Source organism: Chlorocebus sabaeus, chromosome 15 (assembly GCF_047675955.1).
Source record: "Chlorocebus sabaeus isolate Y175 chromosome 15, mChlSab1.0.hap1, whole genome shotgun sequence".
NCBI classification, from domain to species: Eukaryota; Metazoa; Chordata; class Mammalia; order Primates; family Cercopithecidae; genus Chlorocebus; species Chlorocebus sabaeus.
Window position 1 is genome coordinate 88,633,574 of NC_132918.1, and position 13,246 is coordinate 88,646,819.

A 13,246-nucleotide genomic window follows, 5' to 3' on the forward strand; every position below is an offset into this window, starting at 1 on the left:
ATGAGATTGAAACTAATTATTACATGAGATATTTTCATTGAATATGGATTTAATTTTTATTCTTGTTGGTCCCAGTTCTTGTTAACAATAAGTTATATTCAATAGTTTGACACTTTTAAACGTTATGTGGCACGTTGGTGAATACAGTAAGAGGGATTTTCTCTTCAGAGTCGTATAGAAGAGATGTTACGTGATTTTTTTTTTTTTAAGTTTTTGCTCATGTCTTAGGCATGAATTGATTGTATGTCTTAATTAGTTTCTAAGACCAAGAAAACCTCAGGTTTTTTAAGTGACAGTTTGTTCAGTACACTTTGCAGAGCTATAAAATAAGTAACAAAGTACTACAAGAATAATATTGCATGGACTAGATGTCAGGACATGTCAATGCTAGTGTATTTCCATTATATTAGCTAATAATATGTCCTTTAATAATTGATAACACTTTTCTGACCTCACTTTTCTTATCTGTCTAATGGGATTGGTGTTTGTTCTAGTTAACATTATTGCTGTTTTGCTCAAAGAAGGACAGAAGGTATTAAAGAATATTGAACACTTGGACTATCTAGCAATAAAGTGGTAGGGATCATATTGGTATGGTAGCAGTGAAATTTGATAAACAGAAAGGAAATGTTGAGTTGATAGACATGATCTGAGACCGTCTTCTTAAGTCCTAACTCTTCTTAGATAAGGCTTTCAACCTCTTTTTGCATTGGTTTCCCTACCTCTAACTAGGAGAAGACAATACCTACCCTATCTACTCCACAAGATGATTATTTGATTTTAATAACAGCATTTGTTTAAATCGTTGCTGATTTTTAAGTGCATAAACTGGTAATGGGTCAGAGTAGTAGTAGATCTAATATTTGTCTTAAAAAAAGTAAGTGAATAAAAAATTTGAGTAACTATGTAAAGAATAACCTTGCTTTTACTTTTAATTAACTTTTTTGGTAAATAAATTTTTTGTACAACTTCTCAGAGTGCGATTGATCAACATGAATAGTATACAGTAACTCTTTGTTTTCTTTTCTCATTTTAGATTAAGGATACTTGGCATCAAGTTTATAGAAGACATTTTTTAAAAACAGCTCTAAACCATTGTAACCTTTGTCGAAGAGGTTTTTATTACTACCAGAGGCATTTTGTAGATTCTGAGGTAGGGTTTCCAAAAACAAAGAGAAATATTTTTAAGCAATAGTTGTTAAAGTATGCTTAAAAGTAAACTTTAGCTTAAGCATTAATTTTACGTCCTTTGATCATCTAGGGGAAAAAAGTGTGTATAATTTATAAAGAATAATCTAACTCTTATCTTTTCAAAGATATTTGCCACTTTCTTAGTAACTACATCTTACATGCATATTATTCCCAATGCTTATAAGAATGTGTGAATATAAATAGTAAAAAAAAGTGTGAATATAAATAGTAAAAAAATAAAGTAACAGGAAATAGTCTCTTATAGTTCCCTGACCTATAAGGATTTTAGTTAACATTTTTATGTATTTCTTTTCAACTTTTTCTATACACAGGGAGAGAGAGAGAGAAAGAGAGGGAAAGAGAAAGTGTGTGTGTATCTGTGTGTGTGTAACATAACCACCCATTTGCATAATGGAAATCATACTGCAAAACAATTTTTATCATGCTTTTTTCAGGTGTCATAATTATTTCTCCATATCACTAAATCTTGTTTAATCATGAAGTTCTTGTATTAGAATGATTCATAATTTAAAGTAACCCCTAGGTGGCAGCAGGCTGATATATTTTGAGCATTTTCTTACAAGCAAAAATACTTTCAAATATCCTTTTGAAAAAGCTCAGTTCATCAACAATCTTATTTAATTGAGACCTCTGACATGCTGTTCTTTCGTTTCCAGTAGATGAAAATAAATTCGTATTTAAATGCACCTAATTAAAAGTGGCAAGTTTTTTTGCATAATTTTAATTGTGGAGGAAACTTCTTTCTATAGAAACTTCTGTAGAAAGAAGAAACTTCTATAGAAACTGCCTTCTATAGAATAAGCTTCTTTTTAAATACATCAATCTATTTTCATACACAGCTAAATTTTAAAAATGGCTTGAGTGCAGACTCAACGAGAAGGGGTTAACCTAAGGACATATTTAAGATAAATATAGTTAACTGAAACGAAATGTAAATGGAGGGTATATGCTATGAATTTCAACTTACATACAATGTAATGGAGTTGTCTACTACTCAAGCTTATTTGCTTTGTCATTAGAATTGAAACAAAGCTCTCTAGGTGTCAGACATATAGAAGCCAAATTATGTAAAATTTCATGGCTCTGTACAGAAAGGATTCTGTAGCTTAGATCTACAGGATATGCATTAGGTAAATCTGGATACTTTTTAAGCTGAGGACATATGTACTGGTTCTAGTAGTTGTATGTGTTTACAATTACAGTTTTCATTTTAACTTTGCATCTGGTAATCTTAGTTATTTAATATTTCAGTTGGAATGCAATGATGTGGTCTTGTTTTGGCGTATACAGCGCATGCTTGCTATCACCGCAAATACTTTAAGGCAACAACTTACAAACACTGAAGGTAAGCCACATAGGTACTGCAGTCTTATTTTGATATTAAAAAATAATAGTGGTGATATCTATATTTAATAGAAGGATGCCAAAATACTTCCCTAAAATAGATTTATTAGAAAAACTGGCCAGGTGTGGTAGCTCATGCCTGTAATCCCAGCACGTAGAGAGGCTGAGGCAGGAGAACCGCTTGAGGCCTGGAGTTTGAGACCAGCCTGGGCAGCATTGCGAGACTCTGTTGCTACCAAACAATAAAATATATTAGCCGGGCATGGTGGCACACATCTGTAGTCCTAGCTATTTGGGAGGATCACTTGAGCCCTAGGATTTTGAGGCTCCAGTGAGCTGTGATCATGCCACTGCACTAGCCTAGGTGACAGAGTAAGACCTTGTCTCTTAAAAAAAAAAAAAAAAAAACAGAAAAAGAAAGTATTATTTGCTTTTTAAAATAAATCATAATTGGAAAAGATGGGCTATAAAACATACCAGGAGTTTATTTTCATTACTTGAAACTCTTTTGGGAATTGACTCCTAGGTATCACTTAGTTTTTTGGGAAATCTGCACTTCCATTAGAGTATATAGCATGAGAATATGACATTCTCTGAGACTCTATGACTGTGAAAAGTATTAACTTAGCAATAGTTCTAACGTGATAAAATTTACTCTCCATATATAGGTTAATTTTATCATCTTTATTCATTTATAAAAACGATGCTTCTCAGGTTTTTTAACTTTCTTTAAACAGTTAGGCGATTAGAGAAAAATGTTAAAGAGGTATTGGAAGATTTTGCTGAAGACAGTGAGAAGAAGATTAAATTGCTTACTGGTAAACGTGTTCAACTGGCGGAAGACCTCAGTAAGTAGTTCTTCCTGCCCTCTACCTTACTACCTTTCCACCTTTCCCATTTCCATTTGTTTGTTGATCCATTTAGTCTCAAGCTTACAGAAAAGGTACAAAGAATTGGGCTGGGCTCGGTGGCTCACGCCTGTAATCCCAGCACTTTGGGAGGCCAGGGTGGGCGGAAAACAAGGTCAGGAGATCGAGACCATCGTGGCTAACACGGTGAAACCCCATCTCTACTAAAAATACAAAAAAATTAGCCAGGTGTGGTGGTGGGTGCCTGTAGTCCCAGCTACTCGGGAGGCTGAGGCAGGAGAATGGCATCAACCTGGGAGGCGGAGCTTGCAGTGAGCGGAGATCCTGCCACTGCACTCCAGCCTGGAAGAAAGAGTGAGACTCTGTCTCAAAAAAAAAAAAAAAAAGGTTTGTTACAATGAATTTTTTTCTTCTCCAAACTATTTGAGAGTAAGTTGCTGACCTTAAGTCCTATCACTTCCAAGTAGGTTCATGTATAGTTCTTAGAAACCGATTTTCTCACAGCAACCAAACACTGATAAATTACAATATCTCATTCTCAAACCCCTTTCAAGTTTCACGCATTATCCAGTATTATCCCTCCATATAACAAGATGTCCCAGGCTCAATACTGACCCAGCTTCCTTTTTATGAAGAACGGTGTTTAGAAATGGAGACCTAGACATTATATATGCTCAGTGTTATCAGAATATCACTGTTCCCTGGTTTCTCAGTGGAAAGAGCTAGGAAATAAGTGTAGTGTATGTTTGTGTGTGTGCGGGTGAATATACACACACTGACATCTGTACTCCTAAATCATGTGTATATTTATATATTAAAACCTGAGTTGATACTGATGCTTCCCATTTTAACCCAGCTTACAGGATTTGTTCTAGTGTTCTCCCTTTTGGTATTTGTCACTCCCTTTCCTGATGGAAAATGGACTTCTAGTATCCTTAATATATTTTCTCATTTTGGTCAGTCCTCCTATACATAACCAAACTTGAATGAAGATACGTCCTTTTCCATTGCAGAAATGTTCTTTTTCCCCAACTTGGACTCTTAACACTACACACCAGGCCACTACATGGTGCCACACCCAGCATTGACACTTCTTTTACCTTGTCTGGGCTCTGACATCTGTGCCAGATTGCTCTTCTTCATGGAGTCCTTTTTACTGAGCTCTGCTCTGACGCTTCGTGCCGGGTGCCTCCCCATCTCATCCTTCCTACCTGCTAGCCCCTACCCAACCCCACAGATTCCCTCCTCACCTGAAGCCAGAGCATGCCTTTGTGGAGATACCCTCTTTACCCTGCCTGTGCTTTGCCAGCCTGCACCAGGCCATCCTCCTGCACAGATACTCTCTTCATTACTGGACCAGGCTACCAACAGCCCCGTATGAATCCGTTGTAACCCAGGTCAGGCGTTAACACCTACAGTAGGCTACCACGGCTTCCCCTTCCCACCCTCCTGGCTTGGCCCTGCTAATAATCACTTTCTCACTGTTCAGGGGGATATTTGGTTCTTTCTTGTAGGTTCCTAGCTTTAAGATAGGATTGCCTACTAAAATTTACTAAGATCTTTGAGAACTCAAGGAAATCAGTGAAAATTATTGTTATTAAATAAAAATAAAATACCTGTAGTTGGTTCCTCTGTTTGAGCCTGTCTTGTTACAAGTTTCCCTTATTTCAGCTTCGTGTAACCAAGTATTTTTTTCTTTCAATTTGCTGTCTTACTAGTTTTCTGATATCTAGAAGGAAAAGAAGCAGGTACTATTAAGAAATTAGAAGTTCTGCAAATTTAAAAGCAGTTTCTCAGCTGAATTGTAGGATTACAATACAATCAATAGGAATATCCTGAAGAAACCAGGCAGGGTTCTTCTGTTTTATACCCTGTGCCTGCGCAGTGTGCTCTCCCCTCGTCATCAGCCCTTGTGGTCTCATTCTCTCCCTCTAGTAATAATCTAAGGTCTGCAGTGCTTTCTCCTTTCCTTTTCTTTCTTCCTTTAAATATTCTTCTTTTGAAACATTTTAACTTTTATTTTCATTTTCTGTCACTTTTGGTTTTTTTCATGCCACCTTGGCAGTATAGTTAAGTTTGTGCTAACGTAGAAGATTAGTGCTCAAATCTGAATTGCCATTTACTACTAGCTGTGTCATTCTCGGCAGGGAATCTCCCAGAGCCTTAGCTTCTCTATTTGTAAAATGACTATTATAGTGGTTATTTCTCAGGATTGTTAGAATTACTTCAGCAAACATTTGCAAGTCCCTGGTTCATAATTGCATGCTAAATTAGCATTGTTACAGGAAGAGGTATGTCATTGTCACAGTGTATACAAATATATTTCTTATATATCCCTCATGATATAATTATCAAGACAGTGAAACAATTCAATGAATTTCACCAGCATAACACATTTTTAAGTGATTGAAAAATCGTAAGCATCTTTTCTTATGTTTTTAATAGAGGCTTTGCAACACCGTCACTCTCCGCTCCCAATTTGATTATTTTAAAAAAGTGGATTACTAACTCAGATAGGTACACGGTCAAGCCAAGTTTTATGTTCTACTGGTGGTTTTCCTGAGAAAGCAGTTATGTAACTCCCTTGGAATGATTTACTACTTTTGTACATATAAAATTGTGGTGGTGTTAATGTACCAAATAATGTCCTTGGAAGCAAGGGTTTTGCCAGTGACTCAGCTCCGTCAGTCACCCTCAAGGAGATGAGCCATGACTTTGTCCATTAGTTGGAAAAGAGTCTGGAGAGTGCTTTTTCCTTATTGTTTATCTTTGGTCTGACACTTGGGAATATGGTCATGGATACTTCAGCCAGCCAGAAAACTTTCAAAATTTAAGTTATTAATGTATTATAAGGATCAAAATTTCTAGTATCACCTGTTCAGTTAGAACATAGTATGTTGGTTAATTGGATTTGGAAAAAGGGAGGCAATCAAGTTTTTATTACAGTTTCAACATGTTGCAAAATATTGTATAGATTGTTAAAATGTTGATGCATTCATATTTTTTTGCCAGTTTTAAGCTTGTACGATTTTAAATCATTTTCTCACTTTGGAGACTCACTGACTGCCTTTTTTTTTTTTTTTTTTTTTTTGAGATGGAGTGTCACTGTGTCGCCCAGGCTGGAGTGCAGCGGCACAATCTCGGCTCACTGCAAGCTCCGCCTCCCGGGTTCAGGCCATTCTCCTGCCGCAGGCTCCCGTATAGCTGGGACTACAGGCGCCCGCCACCACACCCAGCTAATTTTTTTTGTGTTTTAAGTAGAGACGGGGTTTCACCATGTTAGCCAGGATGGTCTCAATCTCCTGAGCTTGTGATCCGCTTGCCTCGGCCTCCCAAAGTGCTGGGATTACAGGCATGAGCCACCGCACCCGCCCCTGACTGCCCTTTAAGATGAGTACATAAGTAGTAGTAATACATTTTTCTTTCACATCCTGAAGGAGAAATACTATGTTCACTGTTGAAATGAAACCGTAAAGCTAGAATTAGGAAGATTGAAGAAATGAAAAAGGAGCTCACATGATTTTTGTCCCAGGAGAGGCTTTTCTAGGAAGGAGGCTCTTCGAGGATTCTTTGGAGATACGGTGGATTCCATAGCTGGAGCAGGGGAAGGACAAGATGAGCCTGTGAGTGTAGAAAGGAAGGGAGTGCTTGAAAGATGATGAGGCGATGTCAGCAGGTCACAGAAACCCTCTGAAGCAGGCTCCAGCTGGCCAGGCTGGGGACAGTTTGGGCCCCAAAATAATGACAGTAACAAATTTTAACTTAATGAAATAGGAATCCATACATTGGTAATTATGTAAATAAGGGAATAAAACCAGTGATGCAAAAAGGGATGTATATGTCATCGCACAAAATATGTTCACAGAACATATGTACTAATTAAAAGAGGGAAAAGAGTAACTTTGCAGTGGAGAGGCCTGGCAATCATCACTTGAAGCAAGTGGTCAGAGTTAATACTATCAGTAATGGTCAAATCAAAACCATACGCCGTCCTCTAAAATGCAAGAAGACTCCTGCAGTACTTCTAGTATATTCTTACCAAAGATGTAGAACTTAAATTTGGTCATAGCAATACATGAGACAAACCCAAGTTAAAGTATAGTCTGCAAAATAACTGGCCTGCAATCTTCAAATGCATAAAGATCATGAAAGACAAGGAAAGAGTGAAGAACTGCTCCAGTTGGAAGAGACTTAAAACTAAATGCAATGTGTGATCCTAGATTGGATCTTTTTGCTCTAAGGGCGTTAATGGGCCCATTAGTAAATTTGAAGGGGATCTGAGGGTTCCTTCCATTGTAGTAATATATCAGTGTTAATTTTTAAATTTTGATTGTTAAGTTGGGATTATTTAGGAAAATACCCTTATTCATAGCGAATACACAGTAGAATATTTGGGGATGATAACACATTACAACAAATGTTTCAGGAAAAATGTGTTCTTTGTAGTGATCTTGCAACTTTTCTGTAAGTCTGAGATTGTTTTCGCATAAAAGGTTAAAGGTTTAATTTTGTTTTTTTAACTGATAATGGATTAGGGTCATGTGAAAAGTACTTTAGAGAAAACAAGACTTTTGAAAACATCATCTGTGAAGACGTTGAAAGACTGAGTTACCTCATGGATAATTTAATAGGATATGCAGCTGATTTTTCCACCTTAATTTCTTGTTTGCTGTATCTACCCATAGTTAGAATTGTCTGGTCTTAAAATATGCCCATTAGGACTTTCATGAAATTCTTTTGATTTTTGTAGAAAGTTCAGTTTCAGAGGATTTTCTAAATAGATATTTAAGTTTGGTGTCAACTTAGATAAAATCTATTTGGATTCCTAGTATAAATTTTAGTAATGTGTCCAATCTGTTTATTGAAATAGACTACAACTTTGGAATGCTTTCTTTAGAGACATGAAGGTTGGTGTGTTATGGCTCAATTCAAAGTTGTTCTTTCTATTATTATCTATTTTATGATTCATAAAATCTATCTTACGTTTGTCATCATAAGTGGAATTTGTTTTCTGCCCCATTCTACCTCAGAAACTAAGTATCTGGGCACCCATAACAATTGGTAGTAGTGTTTGCTTTGCTACTAAGCCAAGTTTCACCAGTACAGTGGGTAATTATTTTATTGTTCTATGAACATTGTATCCGCTGTTTACTAGGTTATTGTGAGGTTTTGGACCTTCATAGAAATTGCTTGGAACTGTTGTTCACTAAAGCCTCTTCTACTTTTATTCTCTGTGCATGTAATCAGAGACTCATTGATACTGACACATTCGAGGGGCATTACTGATTGTTTAGATTGCTCTAAGACCTAAGGGGTCTTGGCCAGGTGTGGTGGTACATGCTTGTAATCCCAGCACTGTGGGAGGCTGAGGCGAGTGGATCACCTGAGGTCAGGAGTTTGAACCCAGCCTAGCCAATATGGAGAAACCCCGTCTCTACTAAAAATACAAAAATTAGCTGGGCGTGGTAGCAGACGCCTGTAATTCCAGCTACTCTGAGGCTGAGACAGGGAAATCGCCTGAACCCGGGAGACGGAGGTTGCAATGAGCCGAGATCACACCATTGCACTCCAGCGTGGGTAACAGAGAGAGACTCCATCTCAAAAAAAAAAAAAAAAAATCTAAGGAGTCTTACAATAAATTTCTTTTGATTTTGTGGAAAAACTTGAAACTGTTTTTGAATGTAAAGTAACATTTGAATACTTTTCTTGTGCCAGATACTAGGTTAAATGCTTTATGTGAATTTTCATTTGATTGTCACAGCTTTTGAGTTAGGTAGTTCTTTTTCTCATTTTACAGATGAAATGGAGGGTTAGAAACCCATAGGTAGTAGATGCTAAAGCTGAGATTTGAACCTGGGTCTTTTAACTTTTAACTACTGGGTCAATTAAAATAATTTGGGAGGGAGGAAAAAACTCAGGCCTTTGGAAAATATGATTACATAAAATTGTCCTTTATATTGAGAAGCTTCCATAGTTACCAGTGTCCTTCACAGGGTTGATCAGAAAGACGTACATATTAGTGATGATGATAATGGTGAAGATAATCATTATTACCACAGGTACTTCTTATAAGCATCTTTGGATTTTAAACTTTCAAATTGTGTGAAAACTTTAGTAGAACATCTGAGTAAATGAACAGTACAGTGTGCATGAAACCACTAAGCAAACTAAGGGAAATTAATTTTCTTTATATGATTTGTTAACATATCTCTAGATATACTTTATCAGATTCCACCATGGGTAAGTAGTGCCTAAGTTGCCCCATATTTAGAGTTTTTCAATGAGGTTGTGTTCCTACGTAGAATCCTAAAGTTCAGCTATAACAGATATATTAATAAAGTCTATAGAATCTTTAATTGAGCATAATGGTGGCTGTTATTTTAAGTTGAGGCTTTTTGTTGAGCTGGATTGAAAGTGTAACTTATTAGAATTTGCAGTATATTTCTTCCTGTTTCTTGTTCTTTATGTGAGCAGAAGATATACTTTAGTAGACTGAACACTTCAGAGCTGTATCTCATTTACCAATAAAATGTGAAAACAGTGGTAAATTCCTTCACTTGGGCTACCATTGTACAGGCCTATTTTAATGGTATAGTTTGCTATCCTTTATGTTAAAAGCAGTATAGCTTAAAGAGGCTGGTAAATTGGAATTTTCCAATATCCTCAGCTTTTTTTCCTCCTGCAGTTAATTTGCTCTGCCGACTCCCTACGCGAGGTGGCAACAGCTGGCCCTTTGACTGGAGCTTGGGGGGATTAGAGAGTAGGGATCGCAGCAGCGTGCTCGGCCTCTTGCCTCTGTTGACTGTTCTTTATTGTTTGATGCCTGAGCATCTCGCAGACAGCAAGCAATTGTTTCTCGAAACTTAAAGTTTGTTTCTCTTGGGAGTAGACAATGCTGTTGGGGCTTGTCTTTGTGTTTCTTCACTTTCCCAGTCTCCTCTTATCCTCCGTCCTATGCTTTCTCTTGATAATTAGAAAGGAGCAAAGATACCACCTTTTTATTTAGGTCTGCATGAGATTCTAAAACTTAGAAATATAGGCTATTGATGGAAGTTTCTTTTTTCAGTAAACCACCTCAGTAACAAATCATGTTTTAAATGAAAACTTTGTTCTTCATAATATCATTTAGTGAGAGAAAACAAATGCATTAGTGCATTTTTGAAATTATGGTACTAAAAGGGAGCAGCAGCAAGGTGACCTAATGCTGCCATTTTAAAAGCTAAGATTAGAAATGTGTCATAACTGCTTAAACCTAAAAAGATCCTTTCACTGACTCCAAAATATAATTCTAATTTATAGGATAGTTATAAGAAATCTCTATGCCATGTGGAAACTTGAATAAAAAGTAGTCAGAACATAGCAAAATAGAACCCTGAGGTAGGCAGAATGATTTTATTCTTCACATTTAGGAAAGAAAATGTCAGTTAACCCTGGAACTTAATTTCTACTAGTGACTTCACATTCCGACACTTCTCCCATACCTGCCAGACCCTTGAGTGTTGTTACAGATGAGAATATTGTCTGTGAAGTAGTATGAGATGGAAATTTTCCTAGGAAGATTATTGTACTCGGAATTTGGAACTGAAAATTGTAGAAAGGGGAAGTGATGTGTTTAAAACTGTTTGCGGAGGTGGCGCTCTGCCATGTGTATTTTGGCAAAGCTGCACAGGTGATTCTCACCATCTCCCATTACTGACTACCCACCTGCCCCTAAGCTGGCACTCTAGAGAGTTCTTTCAGTGCATAGCAAGATAATTTCTCATGCTATTGATTGGGATAAAATTGACACATATTTATTTGTAGAGTCTGAGAGACAATGTCACTTTGGAAAATTTGGTGAGCAATTTGAACTGCATCTGCACTAGTATGTTCTTTTTGTTTCTGTAGACTTAACCAAAGAAAGTAAACTTTAAAGGGACTTTAAAGGCATTTGCACTAGTGTATTCTTTTTGTTTCTGTAGACTTAACCAAAGAAAATGAATTTTAAAGGAAGAGAGTGTGGCACCAAGTTGTAGAATTCTAGGTACATAGGTTCAGAGGAGATTTTTTTTTTTTCAAGGGAGAAAAAAAAAAAAAAGAAAACACCCAATCAAAAAGTATAGAGCAGGATGTCCCGGAGAGAACACATGAACTAATCATCCCGGCAGTATCGTTCATATCTCGGTACTGTTGCTCTGTTTCCTTGGCTCACAATACCATTTCATTTCTCCTGGCTTTTAACACATCTCGAGGCAACCTTTTCCCTTTCTTTTTATGCACTTCTCTCACTATGCCTCTTCTATGTCATCATCACTTCAACCTAACCCAGTATTTTTCTCCTACCTACTTATTTACCTTCCTTCAGTGACTAAAAACCTTACTCAGATACTGCCAGTGTTGTTTAATTGAGCAGAATAGAGGCTTCTCAGCATAGGCAACTGTAAATCAATGAAAATAACCATTTAAAGAAGAAAAACATTTTCATGTCTATCATGGTTGATCCCTTCTGCCAAAGTGATTTGGTTCATTCATAAATTCCCCATACCTTGTGTGTTGCATATTGTACTGTACATGTTTACTGAATGTTCCATTGTGATCTTGTAATACAGACTGTTCATTAGCCCCCTTCTCTTGACTTAAAAAGTTGGGGAGAACTAACTCTTTTCATCCCAAGGAAACTTTCTTCTACTCTGTCTTGCCAGGAAGTTACTGCTCTTTTCTCTTATAGAGCAGCTTGCATCTGTGGCATTCACTCCTGTTCCTCCCACTCCTTCCATCTTGCAGTCTGACTTTCATCTATATCAAAACCACTTATTAATGGGCCACCAATGATTTCCTAATGCCAGTCTACCCAGTTCACCAGGAAACTTCAATAACTCTTTATGTTTATTAGGAATTTTTAAGTTTATTGGAATACATTCAAGTACTTTTTGGAATGATATTGTGATATAGAAATGTATATGTTTGAAAGACATAAACATTTTTTTTTTCCTCTTCACTACAGAATAAACATACTTGTTTTATGGTAACAATACTTGAATTCTTTAAGGTATCTTTTCATAAATGTGGCAATTTTAAAAATCTGGCCTTTGTAAAATAATTTTTTTTATAGTAAGACGATTAACACATTCAAGCAACTAGGGAAGATAGTGAAGAATTATTTTTACCTTGAGTCTGTATAGATGAAGTAGGCTGTGCTTTGTGTTGGAACAGAACAAACAAACAAAAAAACCTGAGCTGATACAAAGATAAAGTAATCCTCAGGGAAAGTCCTCTGTGTTAGAGAAGTAGTTATTTACACACCAAATTCCCCGTGACAACGCCTGAGTAGTGTGGTTTCCAGGTTATTGATGAGAAAATCGAGACTCAAAATGGGTCTTTTAGAATGGAGTACATTTTTCATGGCCTAAGTCTGTCTTAAAAAGTCACCATTGAGGAATACTAATAAATTAGTACGAGAGTAAAAGAACATTTTCTTTTCTATAGTATTATACATGCTGCTGGTAATCAACACTTTACTAGCAAGTATGTTCTTTTGCCTTAAACTCAGGTTTTAACTGATTAAGAATAAAGACAAGAATGTTCTCTACAATAATGTATGGATTAAATTTGCCATTTATCATTTTAAAGTAGGTTTTATTTATATACTATTGTGAAAATACTCTTTATGTATCCAAAAGGCCAATGCACAAATTTTTTTTCTTTTTCTTCTTTTTTGAGAAAGAGTGTCACTCGCTGCCCAGGCTAGAGTACAGTGGTGTGATCATGGCTCACTGCAGCCTTGAACTCCTGGGCTCGAGTGATCTAACACCTTTAAAGTTGGGAATAAACTTTATCTTAAA

The 13,246-nt window shown here is 36.6% G+C and overlaps 1 protein-coding gene across 5 annotated transcripts in view; it reads left to right on the top strand.

The window, feature by feature from the left end:
• OPA1 (OPA1 mitochondrial dynamin like GTPase) overlaps positions 1–13,246 on the top strand; it is a 99,123-nt gene that overhangs the window by 65,566 nt on the left and 20,311 nt on the right. For all 5 annotated transcript variants that reach the window (XM_008009552.3, XM_073023755.1, XM_073023756.1 and 2 more), the window contains 3 exons: positions 1,037–1,153; positions 2,464–2,557; positions 3,294–3,404. In XM_008009552.3, the coding sequence (XP_008007743.2) occupies positions 1,037–1,153; positions 2,464–2,557; positions 3,294–3,404 (322 nt within the window). The remainder of the gene's footprint in view (positions 1–1,036; positions 1,154–2,463; positions 2,558–3,293; positions 3,405–13,246) is intronic.